The following is a 26,164-nucleotide window of genomic DNA, read 5'->3' on the forward strand; positions in this document are numbered from 1 at the left end:
ATTTTCAACTGAGCAGTGTGTTGTGATAAGACCTTAAGGAATGGATTTACAATAAGCAAACGCTTTTTTATTTTTATTTCATTATTAAGGACTCAGGTCTTTTAAGGATGCATCACAATCAACATACTAGCTTTTTTTTTTTTTTTTCTTTTAATCATACCACTCTAGTAGTCTGGCTATGTTAGACCCAGAATTGTAATATAGAATAGTTGGTAGCATTCCAATCCTGAGTTATCTGGTCAATTTTTACATCCCTAAGTTCAGAGAAGCTTAGGAGTCTGACCTCCTGTAGGACTCAAATTCTTTTGGAAAAGCAACATGAATTTATGGACCTGGACCCACTTATGTTTTTTTCTGTTGTATGTATTTTTGTTTATGTAAGTTTACTGGTAGTCCGTTTTGTTTTTTTTTTTCCTTAAGATTTTATTTATTTAGTTAGTTTTCTAAACTTTTTTATCGTCAAGTCAGTTAACATACAGTGTAGTCTTGGCTTCAGGAGTAGATTCCGCGATTCATCGCTTCCATACAACACCCAGTGCTCATCCCAACAAGTGCCCTCCTCAGTGCCCATCACCCGTTTTCCCTACCCCTATCAACCCTGTTCTCTGTTTAAGAGACTCTTATGGTTTGCTTCTCTGTTTGTATCTTACTTTTCCTTCCCTTCCCCTATGGTCATATGTTAAGTTTCTCAGATTCCAACATATGAATGAAATCATATGATATCTGCCTTTCTCTGACTAACAGTTCTGGTTATGTATATGTTTACATGAGTTCTTACTTAAACAAAAATTTTTTAAAACAGTTCATGTGTACTTTGAACATGAACAAACATTTGCTAGCTGATGAGAGTACAGTGGCAAACAAGATTGGTTGGCCTCAGGTTGCTTCTCCTTTAGTGGAAAATAGTTAAATTAATCAATGGTTGCCATAGAACCACATGTTTTATGAAAGACATGTGCCCAAGGTGCAATGCTAGCACAAAAGGAGAAGGAGCTTTCCAGAGAGGGAGATAGAAGGCTTAAACTTGGAAGGACGTAGAATTTAAATAGGTAGATAAGGGGGTAGACAGAGGCTATCCTAAGTAGGGGAAATAAAAAGAATTTGTAAGAGCACAAGCTGTGAGTCACCAGTAAACAAATATTTCATTTATTAAAAAATCACCTGGGGGCGCCTGCGTGGTTCAGTTGGTTAAGTGTCCGACTTCGGCTCAGGTCATGATCTCGTAGTTCGTGAGTTCCAACCCTGCATTGGGCTTTCTGCTGTCAGCACAGAGCCCGCTTCAGATCCTCTGTCCCCCTCTCTCTTTGCCTCTTCCCTGCTGCTTCTCTTTCTCTCAAAATAAATAAATTTAAATTAAAAAAAAAATCATTTGGAAAGTGGTGTAGCATGTAGATAGGAGAGAGACCAGGTTGCAGACAGGAAGATTATGGGAGTATCAAGGTAGTTTTTTATGAAAATCATGATCTAAGGTAGAGATTCTAGGAACAGCCATGAAGGAACACATTCTTAAAGGGGTAAAGGTAAACCTTCAGAATTTAGTGACTGATTGAATATGGGTACATGAGAGGGAGGAACCTAAAATAATTCCTATGTTACCAACCTGGGAATATTGATAGTAATCACAAGTGTCTGTAACCTGGAAAGATGGTAAAATTTACAGGATAAAGATATTGCTGACATTAGTTAGACAGGATACCTTGAGATACCCTATTTTGTCTTATCTAGTTGGGAGCTGTACAATGGGTTTAGATAGTTTTACATATAGAAGATAGTTGCATCCATGGATTTGGATGAGGTCACTAGGAATCATGTTTAATAAGAGCAGAGTTCTCAGACACACAGTCTTGGGAAACCCTGACATTTAAGAGAAGAAAAGAAGCCCACCGTGGTGGGATGCTGAGGGAGGATGATGGGAGACTCAGGAGAAAAGCGAGGAAAGGGTTTTCTCAGAAAAGCCAAGAGAATAGAGTTTCAGGAAGCAGGACATGGTTAATGACAGATACCGTATAAAGAGTTCAAGTAAAAAAAGGACAGTAGATTTGTTATCTTGGGCAACATATAGGGATCCGTGACGTACTGAGAACAATTGTAGCTGTGTGCTGAGGACAGGAGCCAGACTGTAGAATGTGGAAAAGCGCATGGATGTGCTTATTACCCAAAGTTTTACCGGTTGGAAAACATGTGGGCTACAGACTGAAAACATAGTAGGCATTCATATTTTTGAAATTTGAAAGAGAACAACAAAACAAAATGGTAAAAGGAAAGATGGAATTAAATTTCTGTGATAAATTAGGAAACAGGAAAAATTGATTTTTTGAGAAGGTCAACAAAATTGACAACCTTCTGGCAATTCTTTAACCAAAAAAAAAAGAATTAAAAATTAGAATATCAGAAATTTGAGATATTAACCAGAGATACGAACTAAAATTTATTAGAACATATCATATTAAAATGTAACAGTCTTATGCTAAAATAATCTGAAAATCTGAATGAAAAGAGTGATTTTAGGACAATATAAGTGGACAAAAGGGTAAAAAAAGAAGTGGAAAACTTGAATACCCCTGGCAAGGGAAGAAAAATTATTGGAGAACATGCTGCTAGGCTTAGTTGAGGTTATACAGATAGTTTCATCCACACCTATGAACAGATAATTATCCAGAACACAGGAAAATATAGAAGAATTCCCAGTTCAATTTAGGTGTTGTAACACTGACATAAAAGCCTTTAGAAGACAGTACAAAAGTGAAAATCACAAATCAGTCACTTTAAATTAAAAAAAAAAAAGTTAAAAATACCATTAAGCCAAATCCAGCATTATGTTCAAAACAAGTATGGGTTATTTGCAGAAATACAAGAACGTTTAAGTGTCAGAAAATACATTAAATATCTCAGTGTTAAATAAGAAAATTTTATATTATCATGATAGTTGATCAGGTTGTTGGAGGAAAAATCTTACTAAATAAGAAAGCAAAAATTCTTCTTTAACCATGTAAAGATAAGTAAAGCTAACAGCCCACATTATAATGAACACAGAAGCACTACCAATATACTCTATGTAAGTCAAGAAAGAATAAGACAAGAATGCTTGCCAATAACATTTTTAAATAATAGAAAGACCAGATTAAAAAGTGAGAGGTATAAGTATTTCAAAGGAGGAGACATTAGATTATTTATAGATGCTATGATTGTCTACTTCAAAAACCCAAGAAAATTAATTGAAAAGTTTTAGAACTAGTAAATGTATTTAGGAAGTTATTTGGTGACCAGATCAATACACAAAAATAGTTTTCAGGGAACGTGGTGAAGTTGGAGGCACCTGTAATCTGTCTCTGCACCGAGACAAAAATTGCACTGACAGAATCCGTCTCCCTCTCAAAATAAATAAATAAAACTTAAAGTGCTCAAAGAAGAAAAAAAATCAAGATGGTCTTTCAAAAGTGAAGGCATTCTTTCACAAGAATGAGACCTTCCCAAATAAAATAAAGCTGAGGGAGCTCATTACTACTAGCCCTGCCCTGTAAGAAATGCTCAAGGGAGCCCTGCAGGGTGAGATGTAAGGACAGTAGACAGTAACTCCAAGCTTTATGAAGAAATAAAGATCTCGGTAAAGGTAAATACACAACCAACTAAAAGTCAGTATTGTAACAAATGTTTGAACTCCACTTTTTGTTACATGATTTAAGAGCCTAATATCTTCTAAAAAAAATATTTGCTGTAAAAGCTAGCATTGTTGTGACTTTGGTTTGTAATTCCATTTTTTGTCTATATGATGCATTTAAGAGGCTAATGCATTTAAAATAATTATTGGTTTGTATTTCATGACATCAGCTACTGACAGGGTGGGGGTGGAGCTGTAAAGGAGCAGAGGTTTTTTGTAGGTTATTGACGTTAGCTGGTATAAAGTCAAATTAGAGTGTTACATAATTTTCAGACCTTAAACGTAATCCCCATGGGAAACACAAAGAAAATAGCTAAATATACACAAAAAGAAATGAGAATTGAAATGTTGCATTCACTATAAAAACCAACTTAAAAAAAGACAATAATGCAGGAAATGAGAGACAAAAAAAGACTATAAGGTATATAGAAAATAATAGCAAAATGGTAGAAGTAAGTTTCTTCTTACCAGTATTTACCTTGAATATAAACAGATTAAATTCTCCAATAAAAAGATAAGAGATTGGCAGAATGGATAAAACTACAAGATGCAACTATATGCTGTCTACAGGAGACTTACTTTACATCTAAAGACACAAAAGTGAAAGGGAGGAGAAAGATAATCCATGTAAATACTAACCAGAAGAGAGCAAATGTGGTGATAACATCAGACAAAATAAAAGTTATTATTTTTTTTTAATATATGAAATTTATTGTCAAATTTGTTTCCATACAACACCCAGTGCTCATCCCAAAAGATGCCCACTTCAATGCCCATCGCCTACCCTCCCCTCCCTCCCACCCCCCATCAACCCTCAGTTTGTTCTCAGTTTTTAAGAGTCTCTTATGCTTTGGCTCTTTCCCACTCTAACCTCTTTTTTTTTTTTTCTTTCCTTCCCCTCCCCTATAGGTTTCTGTTAAGTTTCTCAGGATCCACATAAGGGTGAAAACATATGGTATCTCTCTCTGTATGGCTTATTTCACTTAGCATCACACTCTTCAGTTCCATCCACGTTGCTACAAAGGGCCATATTTCATTCTTTCTCATTGCCACATAGTACTCCATTGTGTATATAAACCACAATTTCTTTATCCATTCATCAGTTGATGGACATTTAGGCTCTTTCCATACTTTGGCTATTGTTGAGAGTGCTGCTATAAACATTGGGGTACAAGTGCCCCTATGCATTAGTACTCCTGTATCCCTTGGGTAAATTCCTAGTAGTGCTATTGCTGGGTCATAGGGTAGGTCTATTTTTAATTTTTGAAGAACCTCCACAGTGTTTCCCAGAGTGGCTGTACCAGTTTGCATTCCCACCAACAGTGCAAGAAGGTTCCCATTTCTCCACATCCTCTCCAGCATCTACAGTCTTCTGATTTGTTCATTTTGGCCACTCTGACTGGCGTGAGGTGATATCTGAGTGTGGTTTTGATTTGTATTTCCCTGATGAGGAGCGACGTTGAGCATCTTTTCATGTGCCTGTTGGCCATCCAGATGTCTTCTTTAGAGAAGTGTCTATTCATGTTTTCTGCCCATTTCTTCACTGGATTATTTGTTTTTCGGGTGTGGAGTTTGGTGAGCTCTTTATAGATTTTGGATACTAGCCCTTTGTCCGATATGTCATTTGCAAATATCTTTTCCCATTCCGTTGGTTGCCTTTTAGTTTTGTTGATTGTTTCCTTTGCTGTGCAGAAGCTTTTTATCTTCATGAGGTCCCAATAGTTCATTTTTGCTTTTAATTCCCTTGCCTTTGGGGATGTGTCAAGTAAGAAATTGCTGCAGCTGAGGTCAGAGAGGTCTTTTCCTGCTTTCTCCTCTAGGGTTTTGATGGTTTTCTGTCTCACATGCAGGTCCTTTATCCATTTTGAGTTTAAGACAAAATAAACTTTAAGTCAAAAATTATTATAGGAGATAAATAAGGGCAATTGGATATTAATCAAAGGTTCAATACAGCAAGAACGTAAAACAATTATTAAACTTAACTGATGACAAACATCAAAATATATGAAGCCAAAACTAACAGAATTGAAGGGAGAAATAGATCTGTATTTATAGTTGGAGACTTCAGTAACCTATTTGCATTAATAGAATAATCAGAAGTTGACACAGTCAACTGATAAGATCTAATGAACGTATACAAAGTACTCTACCCAACAAAAACAACAGTGTACACGTTCTTCTGAAGTACACATTGCTCATTTTCCATGGTAGTTATATGTTAGGCCACAAATTGATCTTAGTATATTTTAAAAGATAGACATGATACAAATTGTCCTCTCTGACCACAACAGGATAAAGTTACAAATCAGTAACAAAAAGAAAACTGAATTTACTCACAAATCTATAGAAATTTAATCATAAACTACTTAGAGACAAATGAAAATGAAAACACAACGTGTCAAAACTTACAGGATGCAGTGAAAGTGGTATCAAGGGGAAACGTTATAGCTATAAATACTTACAATTAAAAATCAAGAAAGGCCCCTGGGAGGCTCAGTGGGTTGGGCATCCAACTTTTGATTTCAGCTCAGGTCATGATCCCTGGGTTCTGGAGCTCTGTGCTGAGTGTGGAGCCTGCTTAAGATTCTCTCTCTTTCCTTCTACCCCTCTCTCCTGCTTGCAATCTCTCTCTCTCTCTCTCTCTCTCTCTCTCTCTCTCTCAAAAAACAAAATAAAATAAGAAAGATGTCAAATCATCAACTAACTTTACAGCTTCAGGGATGAGAAAAGAATACACTGAACTCAAATCTAACAGAAAGGAAATAATAAAGACTAGAGCAGTCTTTATTCTAATCTAAATGGAGATTAGAAAAACAAAGAGAAAATCAGTCAAACCAAAATATGGTTCTTTGAATATGTCAATGAAATTGACAAACCGTTACCTAGTCTAGACTAAGAAAAAAGAGAAGATTCATATTACTAAAATTAGAAATGAAAGTGAGACATTACTACCAATTGTATGGAAATAAAAAGGACTTTAAGAGAGTATTAATGAACAACGATATGCCAACAAATTGGATAATCAGATAAAATGGACAAATTCCTAGAAATACAAAAGCTACCAGGACTCATGAAGAATTCGATTGAATAGACCTATAACTAGTAGAGAGATTGAATCAGTAATCAAAAATCAATTGCACACCCACTCTGCAAACAAAAGCCCTAGATCTCATGGCTTCACTGGTGAGTTCTACTAAACATTTAAAGAACTAGTATCAGTCCTTCTCAAACTTTTTTTAAAAATTGAAGAGGAGGGAACACTTCTTAAATCATTCCATGAGGCCAGTCTTACCCTGAAACCAAAGCCAGAAAAAGACACTACAAGAAAAGGAACTAGAGGGGCGCCTGGGTGGCTCAGTCGGTTGAGTGTCCAACTTTGGCTCAGGTCATGATCTCACGGCTTGTGAGTTCGAGCCCCACGTCAGGCTCTGTGCTGATAGCTCAGAGCCTGGAGCCTGCTTCCGATTCTGTGTCTCCCTCTCTCTCTGCCCCTACCCACTCGCTGTCTCTGTCTCTCTCAAAAATAAAATAAACATTAAAAAAAATTAAAAAAAAAAAAAAAAAGAAACTAGAGACCAATACCCTTATGAAACCTATGCAAAAATCATCAGCATAATACTAATGAACCAAGTTAGGAAGCATATTAAAAAGATTTTACACCATGATCAAGTGGGATTTATTCCTGGAATGCATATGAAAGTCACACAATATAGTTATCATTTAACAAATGGAAAAAAAAAAACATGGTCATCTCAATCGATGCAGAAAAAGCATTTGACAAAATTCAGCATCCTATCATGATAAAAACACTCAACAAACTAAGAATTGAAGGAAACTATCTCAACATAATACAAAACTTCCAGCAAACATCATGCTCTTTTCCTAAAGGAAAAGACTAAAAGCTTTTCCTTTAAGATCAGGAACAAGGCAAGGATGCCCACTTTCACCACTTCTGTTAAAAATAGTGTTGAAGTGGGGCGCCTGGGTGGCTCAGTCAGTTAAGTGTCTGACTTCAGCTCAGGTCATGATGTCACTGCTCGCGAGCTCCATGTCGGGCTCTGTGTTGACAACTCAGAGCCTGGAGCCCACTTTGGATTCTGTGTCTCCCTCCCTTTCTGCCCCTCCCCTGCTCGTGCTCTGCCTCTCTCTCTCAAAAATAAATAAACATTAAAACAAACAAACAAAATAGTCTTGCAAGTTCTAGCCATAGCAGTTAGTTAAGAAAGAGAAACAAAAGTTACCCAAATTGGAAAGGCAAAAGTAAAATTGTCTTTGTAGATGATGTGATCTTATATGTAGAAAACCCTAAAGATTCTAGCAAAAAAACAAACGAACAAACAAAAAAAAACTAGTGAGTGACTTCAGCAAAGTAGCAGGGTGTAAAATCAATACCAAAAAATCCGTTACATTTCTATACACTAACAATGGAAAGGAAATTATGAAAAAATTCTATTTATAATAGCATTAAAAAGAATAAAATGCTTAGGAATTAACCAAGGAGATGATAGACTTGTACAATGAAAGCTATAAATGTTGCTGAAAGAAATTGAAGAGGACATAAATCAATGGAAAGACATCCCATGTTCATAGATTAGAAGGCTTTCTATTATTAAGATATTAATTCAAAACAATTATAGATTCAGTATAATTCTTACCAAAATCTCAAGGACATTTTTTTCAAAAATAGAAAAACCCATTCTATAATTCATGTGGAATCTCACAGGATCCTGCATAGCCAAAACAATCTTGAAAAAGAAGAAAGCTAGAGGATTCACATTTCCTAATTTCAGAACTTAATACAAAGCAACAGTAATGAAAACAATGTAGTATTAACATAAAGGCAGATACATAGCACAATGAAATAGAATAGAGAACCCAGGAATAAACCCTTGCTTTTACGGTCAAAAGATTTTTGGCAAGGATGCCAAGACCATCCTATGGGGAAAGGAACATGGTGTTGGGAAAACTGGATAATCACATGCAAAAAATGAAGTTAGACCCTTATCTAACACCATATACAAAAATTAACTCAAATAAGATCAAAGACTTAAAGGTAGACCTAAAATTATAAAATTCTTAAAATAGGACAAAAGCCTCACAACATTGTATTTGGAACACATAGAATATATGAGGACTTTCAAAACTCAACAACAACAAAATAGTCTGACACAAAAATAGGCAAAAGATAAATAGCACACATGGAACATTTTCTAGGATAGAAATAAGGTAGGCTACAAAAGAAATCTTAGCAAATTCAGAGACTTAAACTATATCAGCTATCTTCCCTGACCACAATGATATGAAACTGAAATCAGTAACAAGAGGAAAACTGGAAAATTTAACATGGAAATTGAACAACACACTCCTGATCAACCAAGGGATCAAAGAAGAAATTAAAAGGGAAATAAAAAAGTTTCTTGAGACAAATGAAAATGGAAATTCTGTATACCAGAAGTAATGGGATACAGCAAAACCAGTTCTAAGAGGGAAGTTCATAGCAATAAACACTTAGGTTAAGAAGCAAGCGAAAGCCCAAGTAACCTTCCTGTACACCTTGGGGAACGATAGAAAGAACAAACTGAGCCCAAAGTTAACAGAAGGAAAGAGATAATAAAGGTTAGAGCAGAAGTAGATGAAATACAGAACAGGAAAACAATAGAAAGGATTAACTAAACTAAGAGTTGGTTCTTTGTAAAGATGAACAAAATTGACAAACTATTAGCTAGACTAACCAAGCAAAATAGAAGACCCAAATCAAAACTATAAACAAAAAAGGAGACATTTCAACTGATTTTTTGGAAGAGTTTGAGAAAGACTGATGTGAATTCTTTAAATGCTTGGTGAAATATAACAGTGAAGCCATCTAGTCCTGGGCTTTCTTTAAAAAATTTTAAACTGATTTCATCTCCTTACTAGCAGTTGGTCTAGTCAGATTTTCTGTTTCACCCTAATTCAGTTTTGGCAGGTTGCATTCCTTCTAGGTTGTCCAGTTTGTTGGTATATAGTTGTACATAGTACCTCTTATGATCCTTTGTATATTTGTCATATCAGTTGTAGTGAGCACTTAGTATTGGCCACACACACACATACATTAATGGTTAAAATGGTTACATAATAAGGAAGAAGGAAAGAGTAATATCCCTATATGCCAGATCTCATGGGACTTATTAGTTCGGTGAATAACTAGTTCCCTTCATTTTGTGCTTATTATCTTTTGCACCCTTTTCATTGTGCCATGCTTACTTTGCAAGAACACCTTGAATTAAGCTTGTCAATTTCTCTTTTGTATACTGACTGCTGAGCACTCCTGAAGAAAATCATGTAGACACGCAGACTGGATTTACCAAAACTCACCATCTCCAACCTCAGCGAAGCCCGCCATAATGGCAGTCGTACATATGCTTAAGCAGCCATTCCTGTTTACCTGTCACCCATTTTCTCAAATCTATGCTTGCTCCTACTTAGATTGCCAGCCTTTGCTAACGTTGGATAATAGGCATTGTAAAATACCTTTGCCCTTTCGCTATATCAGCAAAAAGTGGTATCTTTTTTGGGGGGGAAGGGTTCAGTGATTCTAGCGGGAATGAACATTGAAAATATGTTTATTGGCTGTTTGTGAGTTGCTTGTTCATGTCCTTTGCCATTTTCCTACTGGGTTTTGTCTTATTATTTTCTGATATTCTTTATACATTAGGAATATTAACTGTCACTTTTATTAGAAATATTTTCTCCAGGTCATTGTTGGCCTTTTACATTTGCCTATAGTATTTTCTGACACATTACTTCTGGTTTTTACATAGTAAAATCTGAAGTTTTTGTTGTTGTTGGTAGTGGTGGTTTTTTCTTTGCGGGGTCGGGGGGGGGGGTTCCCTTTGGGAGTATGTGATGCTTGAAAACTTCCCCACAACCAGAAAATATAGTTAGAATTTAATATATGATAGCATCTGTCAGTGGGACAATATTAGATTATTTAATAAAGTTATTTAGATGCATGTTCTTAGGTGTTTTTGTGGTTTCATTTTTACATCAATTTTTAATCTACCTGAAGTTTATTTTTGTCCATGCTGAGAAGGAAGGGTTTCCTTATTTTTCCCAAATGTTTATCCATTTATTCTATTTTTACTCAGACTACTAGGTTCTTATATATTTTATGTCTCTAGTAAAGTTAAAATAGAAGTTGCAAGAAAATAAGAAAATAAAATGGATAAAGAGGATGGCATCTTTCAATTAAAACCTAGAACAATATAGGGTATAAATGGGGGGGGGGGATTAATTGTAATTTGAATATTTTAAGTACAAGTTATGTGAGTGTATAGCAGTGGATGGGTTTTGACTATTATTGGTTACTGTTGTCATTATCAGCAATCATGCCCTGAAATGTTTTTCTCGGATATGAATTGGGCTATATTTAGGGATATTTTAACACTAATCAAGATGGGAATATGATGCTGTTTATAGCTTGCATGTTGCTTACATCTGCAACCATGTCAGGGTTCTTTCAAGAATTATCCTCCTTTCATTAAATTTTACTGTTCCATATTTTATATTAATTATATATTTTTTCTTATTCTGCATCTTGTAAATCATTCACTTCTTTTAAAAAGATTCTACCCTTATAAGGAAAACAACACTTACTCAGAATGGTCTTCATATTAGCAAAGCACCCAAGTGGAAATTTTTGTTCATAAAATTTTAAGTAAGTAAAATAAATAAATAAATAAAATAAAATTTTAAGTATATGGTAAAATTATTAGGAAGAGTAGCCTTTAAAATAAAGGTATTGCCAGAAATGAACTCTCTTTATATGATTCCTTCTGTGCTTTTTTTTTTTTTTTTAACGTTTATTTATTTTTGAGACAGAGAGAGACAGAGCATGAACAGGGGAGGGGCAGAGAGAGAGGGAGACACAGAATCTGAAACAGGCTCCAGGCTCTGAGCCGTCAGCACAGAGCCCGACGCGGGGCTCGAACTCATGGACCGCGAGATCGTGACCTGAGCCGAAGTCGGCCGCTCGACTGACTGAGCCACCCAGGCGCCCCCCTTCTGTGCTTTTAAAAAGACATATTTGGAAACTAATTCTTTATTCGCTATAAAAAATACATTCAAGGACATCATTTTATTGACAGTCGTATCTTTTCCCTAACAAAGCAGTTTGCAGCACTTGAGAGTACCCAGGTGTGTGCGCTCCCTCCTTATCACCTCTCTTGAAACGTTCATAACTGCAAAGCCAGCAATGTCTAAAGGGAATTCAGTCTTCCTCGACTTACGACGGGGTTGTGTCCCGAAAATATCCTAAGTTGAGAATGCATTTAATACACCTAACTTAGCTACATCATAGCTTAGCCTAACCTAATCTTAAACGTGCTCAGAACACTTACATTAGCCTGCAGTTGGGCACCATCATCTAATACAAAAGCTATTTCATAATTAAAGCATTGAGTATGTCATGTAATCTCTTGAATATCGTACCGAAGGTGAGACAGAAACTGGTTGTGTGCTCACAGAGTGGTCATCAGTTGTTTACTCTTGTGACCGCCTGGCTGGCTGGGAGCCGCTGCTTGCTGCTTCTGCCCCGCATCACAGGAGAGAAGTGCACTGCCTGGTGATAGCCTGGGGAAAAAATCAAAATTCAGAATTTGAAATACAGTTTCTACTGAATGCATATTGCTTTCACACGGTCGTGAAGTCAAAAAATTCTAAGTTGAACCATCATAAGTCAGGAACCGTTTATATGTATCTATGCTGCAAAATACACGGTGCCCTATCAATTTAAGCTAGACAGGCGTTGGCTAAAATTCTTTTCACTATAGTGGTGTTATAATTCTAATTTAACATGTGTCATAAATGAAACCCAAATAAAATTAATAGTAGTCAGGGTTAATTTACTCAGGCCTCTGGAAAAACAAAACAAAACAAAACTAAACTAAACTAAACTAAACTAAACTAAATGGTCCTTTAAATAAATTGTGACTTCAATTCTAGTATTTAGTTTGTGTTTGGAATCTTCTTGTACTGTTCGAAATGTAGTAAATGGACCAGAAGCTTAGCCATCACTTCTGAGCTTCTTAGACGTTCAAAAATCTTAGGCTCGCCTAGACCTACTGAATCCGAATATGCATTTGAAGGTTCCCTGATCATCCGTATGCATGTTAAAGTTTGAGAAATGCTGTCCTACATGAAGAGTTTGAGTTTCACATTATTCCTTACAGATTGTTCTGCCAGGAAAAACAGAAACAGTATTCTCAGCTAAAATGCTTTTTAAATTTTAAATAAAATTATGTTAAATAAAAAGTTGTAATTATTTGAAGTTATCTCAAACAAATGTTAGTTTGCATTTTAAGATTTATCTTGGGTATTTTTATCGACTTAAGAACTTTAATTCCATAAGTAAATACGTAGGACAAGAGGGAATTTTTGGAGGTGATGGATATGTTTTATGGCATCGAATTTGGTGATGGTTTTATGGGTGTATGTGTATCTCCAGACTCACCAAATTATATACGTTAAGTAAGTACACCTGTTTGTTAGTCAATCATACCTCTCAATAAAGTGGTTTTAAAAAACACCTTAGTTCTATGTATTGTCAGTTGCTAGAACATATATGCATGCAGATAGAGCAAAAGGAGTCTATATATAAAATGAAGAAGTCAGTTTAAAAATAGGAGGGTTGTTTTTTTTTTTTGGTTGGTTTTTTTATTTTTGAAGGTAGATGGGTGAGTTGTCTTCTAAGAAGCTACAGAACAGAAAATTAGAGGACTTTAAATGGAGGATATTTGAAAAAGTAAAACTAAAGTCGACAGTGGAATAAAGGCTTAACAGTTTTTATAATTTGTATGGTGCAGCCTTTTCATTTTCTTTGAAAAAAATCAGAGGGGCGCCTGGGTGTCTCAGTCGGTTAAATGTCTGACTCTTGGTTTTCAGCTCAGGCCATGATCTCACAATTTGTGAGATCAAGCCGGGCGTCATTGGGCTCCACCCTGACAGCATGGGGACTGCTTGGCATTCTCTCTCTCACTCTCCCTCTGCCCTTCCCCTGCTTGCGCGCGCTCTGTCTCCAAATAAATAAACTTAAAAAAAAAACAAAACAAAAAGGTGCATCTACCTATAAAAGGGATGAAAAGTGTCATAATAAACAGTCACAGGAAGTACAACTCTGTTTAGTTTCTAGCTGTATACATTTTTTTAAAAGAGAGGCTCTAGAAGGGAGGGAGACAAACCATAAGAGGCTCTTAAATATGGAGAACAAACCGAGGGTTGTTGGAGGGGTTGTGGGTGGGAGGATGGTCCAAATGGGCAAGGGGCATTAAGGAAGACACTTGGGATGAGCACTGGGTGTTATATGTAGGGGATGAATCATTGGATTCCCCTACTGAAATCATTATTGCACTATATGCTGAGTAACTTGGACGTAAATTTAAAAAAAAAAAAAAAGGCCAATAAAAAAAGTTAAAAAAAGAGACGTTCTAATATGTGGAATATGAAATTTTCAGTAGACTAAACGTTTTTAAATGTGAGATTTTTATAGTTCAACTTTATCAATTGGAAAATGTACATAAAACTTACGTGTCTTTCATAAAGCTCTTTTGTACATTAATTATTAATGGCCATGTTGTTTATGAATTTTGGATACTTTTATAATCCATTGTTGATTCTCAGTGCTTACAGAATATAAACAAAAAGATCAAAAGAACTTTTTTTTAAGTGGCGATGTAACTGACAGTACACAAATCTTAAGTATATAGATAGTTGAATTTTTGTATTTCTGTATGCTCATTAATCTCCACCCAGATCAAGACATCAAACATTTCCAGCATCTCAGAAGGCTTCTTTATGCCTTTACTCAGTCCCCCCAAGGCAAACCATTATCTGACTTTTATTTCCTATTTTTGTGTGCTATTCAAATTCACATAAATAGATACATGCTTTTCCCAACTTTTTTGGATCTGACTCCTTTCAATTTAACATGTCTGTAAGATTCACCCATGTTGTCTGCAGTAGTTATTTTTCAGTTATTGTGTAATAATTCAGTTGTAGAAATGCACCACAGTGTATTGATGGACACTGGATTGTTTCCAGTTCTTAGGTACTGTAAATAAGGATCCAGTGAATATTCTTGTACATGTCTTTTGATGGATGTAAGTTTTCATTTCTCTCGTGTGTATACACAGGAATGGAATGTCTGGGTGATGGGACTGATAATGTTAGTAGATACCACCAGGCATCTTTTAAAGCGTGTGTACCAGTTTAGTCCACCAGAAACGTGTGAGAATTTCGTTTGTTCCACATCCTCTCCAGTACTTGATAGTGCTGATCTTTTCAGTTTCAGCCATTGTGGAAATTATGTGGTGGTATTTCATTTGTGATTTGCACTTGCTTGAAGACTATAAAGATGTTGAACAGTTTTTCATACGTTTATTGGTTGCTGGATATACTCTCTGTGAAGTGTCTTTTGAAGTCTGTTATTCAGTTTTCTATTGGGTTATCTGTATTTTTCTTACTGATTTGTAAGATTTTTTTTTTAAATGTGTTCTGGATAAAAGGAAGCATTACAAATATTTTCTCCCAATTTAACGTGTCTTTTCACTCTCTTAGTGGAGTATTTTGATGAACAGAATTTCTTCACTTTAATTTTGTTCTGTATCCTGACTTTTATTTATCTAATCTCTTCCTGCCCTTAGGTTATGAAGTTATTCTTACATGTTTTTTTCTAAGAAGCTTGGTTTCTTTAGCTTCCACATTTAGGTCTTTGATCCATCTCAGATTAATTTTTAACTATGCGATGAGGTAGTGGTCAAGGTTAATTTTTTTCCCATATGAATATCTAGTATATCAAGCACCATTTCTTATAAAGGTAATCCTTTCCCACTGAATTGCAGTGGAAACTGTCAGAAATTGCAAGACCATATATGCATGGATTTGTTTTGTGAATGTTTATTCTACTCCCATTGGTTTATTTGTCTGTCCTTGTACCACTACCACACTGTCCCGTATAACACTTAACCACTAGAAATCCATTTCACTTGGATGAAATTAAGTTGAAGTGATAGGAGGATGTTAATTAGATACTTTTCTACTTTAGAGTTTCTTTCCATTATTTTTACTACATTATTATTAAATTATAGATTTTATTTATCTGACAACTGCCACAGTTTTCATTTGCTTTTGAAGCATAATTCTGACCCAGGGCTAATCTGGTATGTGTAAAAGCACTTCATAGAAGGTCGGTTTGTTAAATGAAGTGAGTTCAAGTAGTACTTGTATCATTTGTCATTGGCTCTAACTAAGGCATGAGTTTGGTTTGAATTTGTGCAGCTTTTACAGACCTTAATTCAAGGGGATCAAAAAAGATTCTCTTCAGCTATCTCCTATTGGTGCGTGAGATTTCTGTCACTAGCCTTCTGTTTGGTGATTGAAAAATGAAATTTTTATTTCCCTGATGAGGAGTGACGTTGAGCATCTTTTCATGCGCTTGTTGGCCATCTGGATGTCTTCTTTAGAGAAGTGTCTATTCATGTTTTCTGCCCATTTCTTCACTGGATTATTTGTTTTTCGGGTGTGGAGCTTGGTGAGTTCTTTATAGATTTTGCATACTAGCCCTTTGTCCGATATGTCATTTGCAAATATCTTTTCCCATTCCGTCAGTTGCCTTTTAGTTTTGTTGATTGTTTCTTTTGAAGTGCAGAAGCTTTTTATCTTCATGAGGTCCCAATAGTTCTTTTTTGCTTTTAATTTCCTTTCCTTTGGAGATGCATCAAGTAAGAAATTGCTGCGGCTGAGGTCAGAGAGGTTTTTCCCTGCTTTCCTCTCTAGGGTTTTGATGGTTTCCTGTCTCACGTTCAGGTCCTTCATCCATTTTGAGTTTATTTTTGTGAATGGTGTAAGAAAGTGGTCTAGTTTCATTCTTCTGCATGTTGCTGTCCAGTTCTCCCAGCACCATTTGTTAAAGAGACTGTCTTTTTTCCATTGGATATTCTTTGCTGCTTTGTCAAAGATTAGTTGGCCATACTTCTGTGGGTCCAATCCTGGAGTCTCTATTCCATTGGTCTAAGTGTCTGTTTTTGTGCCAATATCATGCTGTCTTGATTATTACAGCTTTGTAGTAGAGGCTAAAGTCTGGGATTGTGAAGCCTCCTGCTTTGGTCTTCAAAATTACTTTGGCTATTCGGGGTCTTTTGTGGTTCCATACAAATTTTAGGATTGCTTGTTCTAGCTTCGAGAAGAATGATGGTGCAACTTTGATTGGGATTGCATTGAATGTGTAGATAGCTTTGGGTAGTATTGACATTTTAACAATATTCTTGCAATCCATGTGCACGGAATGTTTTTCCATTTCTCTATATCTTCTTCAATTTCCTTCATAAGCTTTCTATAGTTTTCAGCATACAGATCTTTTGCATCTTTGGTTAGGTTTATTCCTAGGTATTTTATGATTCTTGGTGCAATTGTGAATGGGATCAATTTCTTTATTTGTCTTTCTGTTGCTTCATTATTAGTGTACAAATCAAAACCACACAGAGATATCACCTCACACCAGAGTGGCTAAAATGAACAAATCAGGAGACTATAGATGCTGGAGAGGATGCAGAGAAACAGGAACCCTCTTGCACTGTTGGTGGGAATGCAAACTGGCGCAGCTGCTCTGGAAAACAGTGTGGAGGTTCCTCAAAACATTCAAAATAGATCTACCCTATGACCCAGCAATAGCACTGCTAGGAATTTACCCAAGGGATACAGGAGTGCTGATGCATAGGGGCACATGTACTCCAATGTTTATAGCAGCACTTTCAATAATGGCCAAATTATGGAAAGAGCCTAAATGTCCATCAACTGATGAATGGATAAAGAAATTGTGGTTTATATGCACAATGGAATACTACTTGGCAATGAGAAAGAATGAAATACGGCCTTTTGTAGCAACGTGGATGGAACTGGAGAGTGTTATGCTAAGTGAAATAAATCATACAGAGAAAGACAGATACCATGTTTTCACTCTTATGTGGATCCTGAGAAACTTAACGGAAGACCCTGGGGGAGGGGAAGGAGGAAAAAAAAAAGTTAGAGAGGGAGGGAGCCAAACCATAAGAGACTCTTAAAAACTGAAAACAGGGGCGCCTGGGTGGCTCAGTCAGTTGAGCGTCCATCATGATCTCACGGTTCGTGAGTTCAAGCCCTGTGTCGGGCTCTGTGCTTACAGCTCGGAGCCTGGAGCCTGCTTCGGATTCTGTGTCTCCCTCTCTCTCTGCCCCTCCCCTGATCACGCTGTCTTTCCATCTCTCTCAAAGATAAACATTAAAAAAAATTTTTTTTAGAAGAAAGAAATATGGGGAATCCTTCAGACTAAAATACAGAGACACTAGACAGTAACTCGAATTCACATGAAGAAATAACACCACTAAAGGTTCTGATATAGGCAAGAAAGTATTAATGTATTTTCCATTTGTAATCCCTTTTTCCCCCCGATTCAAAAGACAACGGCATGAAGCAATAATTATAATTCTGTGTTAACGAGTCCACAACATAGAAAGATACAATTTGTAACTATAGTAGTGTAAAGGAAGAGGAGACCTGGTCTACATAAGAGTAAAGCTTTTGTGTGCTATTGAAAGTAAGTTGGCATTAACCTGAAGTATACTGTTATAAATTAAGATGTTTAATTATAATTCCCAGGACACCACTAAGAAACTAGCAAACACCACACACACACTCACACACACATATATGTAAATAAACAGTAAGGGAATTAAAGGAGCATACTGGAAAATACTAACCCAAAAGAAGGCAGTAGCAGAGGGACAGAGGAACAAAAACAGTTAAGACATAAGAATAACAAAACAGCAGACACAAATTCTACTTTATCATCAATTAAATGTGAAAGGATTAAACATGCCGTCCAAAAAGCAGAGACTGGCAGATGGACCTTTAAAAAAAAAATGATCCAACTACCCATATGCTACCTTCAAGAAACAAAAGGTTTAGGGGCACCTGGGTGGCTCAGTCAGTTGAGCATGTGACTCTTGATTTCAGCTCAGGTCATGATCTCATGGTCTGTGAATTCAAGCCCCACACTGGGCTCTGCTCTGACAGTGAGGAACCTGTTTGGGATTCTCTCCCCCGCCCCTCCCCCCTGCCCCTCCTCTACTCATGCTGCAGGCGCTTGCTCTCTCTCTCAAAATACATGCACAAACATTAAAAAATACAAAAACAGAAAGGTTTAAATACACAAAGAGGTTGAAAGTGAAAGGATGGGAAATGACAGACTTTGTAAGCAAAAACCAAGAGCTAGAGTAGTTATGCTAATTTCAGATAAAATAAACTTTAGAGACAAACACCACTAGAAACAAACACATTTTATAATCTTTATTATCAAGAAGACCTAACAATTATAAACGTGTGCATCTAACAATAGAACCCCAAAATACATGAAACCAAGATTGACAAAATTAAATAAAAAGTATCTCTCATGGAAAATATTTATTTCAAGTTTCATACCTCCTTCAGTTTTGCTTCCTTTTTTTCTGTTAAATTCAAACTGAATTAAGAAAAACTCCAGAATATGAAGCCATCTTTATAAAAGTATTTTCTATTCATACACCCAATTTAAAAAGATATCCAGAATGTTTTTAAACTGATGGTAATGATGACTAATTAGTGTTATTTCTAAATAAAGGAATTTTTATACTTTATTTATACCCCCCCCCCCTGACGCGGGGCTTCAACTCACAAACCGCAAGATCATGACCTGAGCCGAAGTCGGACACTTGACCGACTGAGCCACACAGGCACCCCAGGATTCCCCATATTTCTTGTGGAACAGGTTTACTGGTGAAGAATCTTTGTTTTCCTTCATTCTTGAAGAGTACTTTTACTGAGTACAGAATTCTGTCTTGACGGTCTTTCTTGCAGCCCTTGAATATGCTATCCAGCGCCTTCCGGCCTCCATGTTTTCTGATGAGAAATCAGCTGTTATTCTTATGAGAATCCTTTGTCATAATCACTTACTTCTCTTACTGCTTCCAGATTCTCTCTTTGTCTTTTGACATTTTGTGTGATGTGTCTTAGTGTGAAACTGTAAGTTTATTCCTTGTGGAGTTTGTGAGCTTCTTAGATGCTTAGATTAATGTTTTGTTTTAATCGCATTTGTGAAATCTTTGTCATTAGCTCTTCAAATATTTTTTCTGCACTCCTCTCTCCTTCTAAGAGAACCACATTGTACTTAATGTTGATGGTGTTCCATAGGTCTCTGAGGCTTTGTGAATTTTCTTTCATTTGTTTTTCTTTCTGTCCCTCAACCTGGATAATTTTAATTGACCTATCTTCAAGTTCACTGATTACTTATTCTGCCTACTCAGATGTGCTATCGAATCCCTAGAGTGAATTTTTCATTTTAGTTACTTTCAACTACAAAATTTCTATTCAATTATTTCTTTTTATCATTTTTATTTCTTTGTAAATATTCTCTATTTGATGAGACATTGTTCTCATACTTCCCTTTAGTTCATTAACCTGGTTCCCTTTCTTAAAATCGCCAATTTTGAGGTGCTGAGTGGCTCAGTTGGTTGGACATCTGACTCTTGATCTCAGCTCGGGTCATGATCTCACGGTTTGTAGGTTTGAGCCCCACAAGCTTGGGATTCTGTCTTTCCTTCTCTCTGCCCCTTACCTGCTGTGCTCTCTGTCTCTCTCTCTCTCTCAAAATAAATAAATAAAGTTTAAGATAAAATACAATAGTCAATTCAGAATTTTTGTGTAGTAACTCCAGTGTCCAGGCTTCCTCAGGGGAAGTTCCCATTGACTATTTTTTCTGTGCATGGACCATATATTTTTGTTTCTTTGCATGTCTTATAATTTTTTGGTTTTGTTGTTTTATGAAAGAGGGAAGATTTTCAGAGGTCCATACTTTGATATTCCTGCTGCTGTCACTTATGTATTAACTTTTCTATATAAAACATTCTACATATAAATCCAGATATTTAAAAATTCTTATACTTTTCTGTCTGACACAAGGCTATAGTCTCTTACATAGACTTCTGAGTATCATATTTTTTAGATAAGATCTGACTATATTATTATAAGTACTCAACAAAAATTCACCAGCACATCTTCTTGGATATCATGATGCCAGCAAGTAGAGAGAATGAACTTGGCATACCTTCCAGTTTATAGTACCCAACAGTTTATTTTTTTTATTTTTATTTTTTTTTGTTTTAAAAATTTTTTTTAACGTTTATTTTTGAGACAGAGAGAGATAGAGCATGAACGGGGGAGGGTCAGAGAGAGGGAGACACAGCATCTGAAACAAGCTCCAGGCTCTGAGCTGTCAGCACAGAGCCCGACGCGGGGCTTGAACTCACGGACCGCGAGATCATGACCTGAGCCGAAGTCGGCCGCCTTACCGACTGAGCCACCCAGGCGCCCCTAGTACCCAATAGTTTATATGCAACAATCCCACTAATCCTTAAAGAATCCCTCTGAAATTCTGAGAAGTTAAAGAACTTACCCAGGACCACACAACTAGTGATTGGTAATCTAAAGTGTGAAACTAATCTTTAACTTCAGTGCTAAAGATTTCAGTGGCAGTGTTACACCGTGTAGAATCGTGGGCACTGTGTTTCTCTGAAGTGTGTAGCCCATAGACTGATCTGGATATCACCTGTGGTGCTTATTGAAAGATGGATTCCTAGTCCCCAAACCTATGCATATTGAGCCACATTTCTGAGATTTGGGCCTGAGGGTGGATGATGATTCTCAACTATATTATCGTTGGAGGAGTGTTGGTTTATAGATTGCCTTTTTCTAATGACTTGGGCTAAAAAAACAAAAAAACAAAAACCCAAAACAGGCCATTTCAAATCTGCATAAAAATATAATTCTACATCAAAGACTACTGAGTTTTCTTGTAACTTTCGAATTTTAGAAGTATAAATCCTTTACTTCTAATTGTGAGAAGAATATATTAATTCCGTGATAATACAACAAAAACCTTTGGTGTCGCTTTATGCTTATTAGTATAAGCTATGGATCAATTCTAGATTTTGTAATGCTGGCCAAATCTTTACATCTTTTACATGTATTGTTTTACTGTGAATTGTATTTATTTATACATTAAAATTTAGTGGAAAATGTAAGCAGTGGATGAAGCCACCCTTTATTTTAGGTTGAACTCCCACCACCTGATCTTGGACCAAGCTCTGCATTAAATCAGACACTCGCATTGTTGCGTGAAGTTCTGGCATCTCACGATTCTTCAGTTGTACCGTTAGATGCCCGTCAAGCTGACTTTGTGCAAGTATGTTGTAAATCATTCTTAATGATTATTTATTGCTCCTCTGTTATACATTCTGTTGAAATTCTGGCATTTTACAACCCGTGCATTGTAACAGTCCCTCTCATTGATTTTTTTCTTTCACGTATTAGATCAGCTCTCTTTAATTTAAAACGTACTTTATTCAGTGATGCCCATTGTAAAAAACATGATGATTACTATACCATTTAATCTTATAAGTTGCTCCCCTTCCAATTAGTTTGTCATTCTTTCTGAAGTACTATTAACCCAGGCCTGTGTCACTGATTGGGGAATAAAAAATAGATTTTATTTTATTTTTCACTTACAGGTTTTATCATGTGTCTTAGATCCTCTCCTCCAGATGTGTACCGTATCTGCCAGCAATTTAGGCACAGCTGACATGGCCACTTTCATGGTCAATTCACTCTATATGATGAAGACGACACTAGCTCTGTTTGAGTTCACTGACAGACGACTAGAAATGCTACAGTTTCAGGTAAATTTTGTCATAAGATGCCCGCTCACTGTGATGGAGCCTTTTTTCATCTGATCTCAGTTACTGGCTTTAGTCCAATTTCGGCGACCTAATTTCAATAAATTCTTGGGTATAGTCTGATGGAAATACATACACACACTCACTCACACAACGCGCACACATACTTGGTGTTTCAGTTTTGTTTTGGGAAGCCAGAATATGTAATGAGTGTGATATTTTATTCAAACCATAGTATGTGATGATAGAATGAAGCTTTTCTTATCGATTGGAACAGCAATTCTGCATGCAGATTTCAGTTGCTGAACTGTGAATAATATGCTATATTTTCCAAGCTTGCTAGCTAGTGCAGAAGGTGTTACAGAGGACAGATATATTTTTATCTATGTGTAAACCAGTGTTAGGCAAAACATTACAATTTGTTATACCAATGACTCTAGTCCTATAAGCCAAATAGTATCATTTAAGAGTTTGTAAAGTGGCTAAGCCATTTATAAAATTTACCAGATACTTGGCTTCTGATTTTGAAATAGTGACTTTTGGTATATATAATGTTTTGAAGAAAAAATGCTGACTGTTCTGTGTTATTACAAGTATATAAGTAATATGGCAGTGTCTATAGTAAAAATTTATTTGTGAACTTTGGGGGTTTTCTAAAGCATGAGTTTTGATAAATCTAAACTTGTGATATTTTCTAATTTCTAATTCCTTCTTTTAAAAGAAATATAATGAGGTATGATTAATTTTCCTTTCTTAAATAATTACTGTTCTTTGTGGAATTAATAAAATTCTTTTTTTAAGGAGCACCTGGGTGGCTCAGTCAGTTGAACATTTGACTCTTGATTTTGGCTCAGGTCATGATCCCGGGGTCGTGGGATCAAGCCCCATGTCGGGCTCCATGCTGAGCATGGAGCCTGCTTAAGATTCTCTCTCTCTCTCTCTCTCTCTCTCTGTCTGTCTCTCCCTCTCTCTCTCTGTCTCTCTCTGTCTCTCTCCCTTTGCCCTTCTCTCACTTTCTCAAATAAAAATTTTTAAAAATCTTTTTTTAAAAAAATTCATTGGTTTTTACTGTATTTATCACTGATTCAACCCCTAAACCCTGCCATTTGTCTACATCTTTTCTCAAGCTGTTCAGGTATATCAGGTGTTCGTCGGTCTGTTTTATCACCAGTTACCTGTGTTCCTTAAATATTCCCTGGTCATGTTTTGCTTTCCAAGGGGACAAGCCCCAGTGTGTAAGTGCTTATGAAGCCTGCACTTAACTTCATGCTTGGTGATAGGCTGTTGGCCAGTGCTAGCTGCGTGGGCCAGCCCGGAGCTCTGAGAGAGGATTGTACAATGATGCGGGTACTGGAAGGCATGGTTTATTTAGGCCCTCCAAAGAAATTTTATCTTGTTGCATAAACAATTTTTGGTTTTTCATACCTTTTCTATCAATGGTCTATTAATTTTCTTCTACTCTGACTTACCTTCTTCCAGTGTTTCAAGTAAGGAGTCCAGGCTAGTCTGATTCTCTTTTCTTTGTGGTAACTTACTCTGTCCATCTGGAAGCTCGTAAGGATTTTCCTTTGAGTTCAGATAGTTAGTTCCTCAGGGTATTTTTTGGTATGTCTCTTTCCCCATTTGGATTTTGCAGAGCCATTTCAGTCTGAAGATTCAACCCTTTATTTTGCTCAATATAGTTTTCTATTATCTAGTTAATTATCACTTTTCTTTGTATATTCTGAACTTTCTATTTTCTATTTTTTCTATTTTCTATTTTATAATTATAGAATTATAAAAATGTTATATTTTATATTCTGAAGTTTCTGCCTTTATTGGTTTTATCTCCAGAATCTCTCTTTTCATATCTTTTCATATCTCTTTATTTAATCTTTCTTTGATGTTACTATGTTACTTTTCTTCCATTCTTCTTCAGATGCTAATTTGATTCTTAGCTCTTTCATTAAATGTTTATATTTGCACATCTTTGTTTTGTTTTTTGTTTTTTTATTTCCAGTAAGTCTAGTGTCTAAGGCCTCTAATTGTACTTTCTTGGACATTTACTTTAGAGAAAAAAATAAAGTACTCTGCGTCTTTTAATAGGGTTGCCTCCGGAAAAGTTACTCCTTCTAATCATTCCGATGGGCTTTCTCTTAGAACATACTCCCCTTTTTTAAGTTAGTTGGAAGTTTTTTAGGGGGAGGGCCTCAGCAGCAAACTGGAGTTACTCGGACAACAGAAGCATTCAGATGGTAACAGCACAATGGGTAGCGTTACTGTGCCCCGGCAAACAGACTGGCAAAGCCGAGGGAACTTGCTGGTCAGGAGAAGAAGGAAGATCTCCAAAGTCTCAGGCCTGTACTGGTAAAAGTAAGGGGGCAGAAGACTTCTTCCCACTAAGGGATACTTCAGCCCATCAGGGTAGTCCACTTCTGTGGATTCTGCCCCCATTAGCATTAGATGGCTTCCCCGAGGATAATACAAAGCAGGTGAGCACATACAACTCACATCTGCTAGTCAAGTCTTCGTGGACAGTTCCTAAACCTGAAATCTTTGGCCAACCTTCTGCTGGGTTCTCAACTCCCCCCTGGTAGAAACCTGCTTTCTCCCCGGGAGAAACCTGTTGCCTCCAGGCATCTCCATAGGGCACATTTGATTGGTTGAGTCAGTCCAGTAAGTTGGGAAGGTAGGGGAATGTGGAGGTCAGGAACATCAGGCCTTCATCTTCCCAGAAGTCTTCCTAAGTATTTTATATTGTTGTTATCTTTTAATGTTTCCTGTTTGTTTGTGTTTTGTTTATTGCCATCTTTTAAAAGAGCTAACAAGAGACTCAATTTGTTTGACTAGTGGCTAGTACTGAAATCCTTTCAGTTCTCATTTTTAAAATGAGACTTTCTCTCCCTTTTGTAGGAGGACTTCCTCTTTGGGGGAAGGAAAAGATTTTGTCACAGAAGTGGCCCATGTGCCTCATGGTCTGGAACTCATGGCCGCTGCAAGGAGCAAGTCCGTGATGAAGACTCTCTGCAGTCTTATTCCTCTTTTAAAATATTTTCTTTCTGCTGGGTTTTCTTTTAGATTGAAGCACATTTGGACACACTTATCAATGAGCAGGCTTCTTATGTTTTAACTAGAGCCGGCTTGAGTTATATCTATAACACCGTGCAGCAACATAAACCTGAGCAGGTAAGCACATGGGTGTTCCAGGTTAGAGAAATACGCATTTAGAGTATGGGGTCTAGAGCTAGCCTCTAACTGAACCTTGGCTCTGCCGCTTACTAGCTATTCTCACTGGGAAAGTGACTTATCTCTCTGTATCTGTTTCCTCAGCTGTGGAATTGGGGTAATGATAATATCTGTATCGTAGGTTGTTCTGAAGATTAAGTGAGGTAACATATGTACAGTTCTTAGATGACTACCCGAGACTGTAGTAGAGTGCCCCTAAGTATTAACTATACTTCTTACTATGGATAATTTTGGTTAAAAGTAATGAAAATATACAAAAATCAGTATTATAAATTGTATAAAGGATATTCATACTGGTAAATTTTTCAGAGTCCTGTATCACTATGGGTTAATTGAATGCATAGATTGCTGTGTAAATGTAGTCATCCCCTTTTTAACTTAGCAAATCTTGGTCTGTTACTTTGGAAAGGTAAATACTTCTGAGACCAACATAAGATCTTGTTAAGTTATAGAACTGCAGTGGAAATAGAGAAGGGAGTGGGGGAACCTGAGAAATTCATGTAAG

General features: G+C 36.5%; 1 protein-coding gene across 9 annotated transcripts in view; it reads left to right on the plus strand.

Annotated features, from left to right (window-relative positions):
• Positions 1-26,164, plus strand: part of COG6 (component of oligomeric golgi complex 6) — a 129,827-nt gene that overhangs the window by 36,831 nt on the left and 66,832 nt on the right. For all 9 annotated transcript variants that reach the window (XM_042905363.1, XM_042905297.1, XM_042905150.1 and 6 more), the window contains exons 14-16: positions 21,813-21,944; positions 22,270-22,437; positions 25,492-25,599. In XM_042905363.1, coding sequence (XP_042761297.1) covers positions 21,813-21,944; positions 22,270-22,437; positions 25,492-25,599 — 408 coding nt within the window. The remainder of the gene's footprint in view (positions 1-21,812; positions 21,945-22,269; positions 22,438-25,491; positions 25,600-26,164) is intronic.

The sequence above is a fragment of the Panthera leo genome, chromosome A1 (assembly GCF_018350215.1).
Source record: "Panthera leo isolate Ple1 chromosome A1, P.leo_Ple1_pat1.1, whole genome shotgun sequence".
Lineage (NCBI taxonomy): Eukaryota > Metazoa > Chordata > Mammalia > Carnivora > Felidae > Panthera > Panthera leo.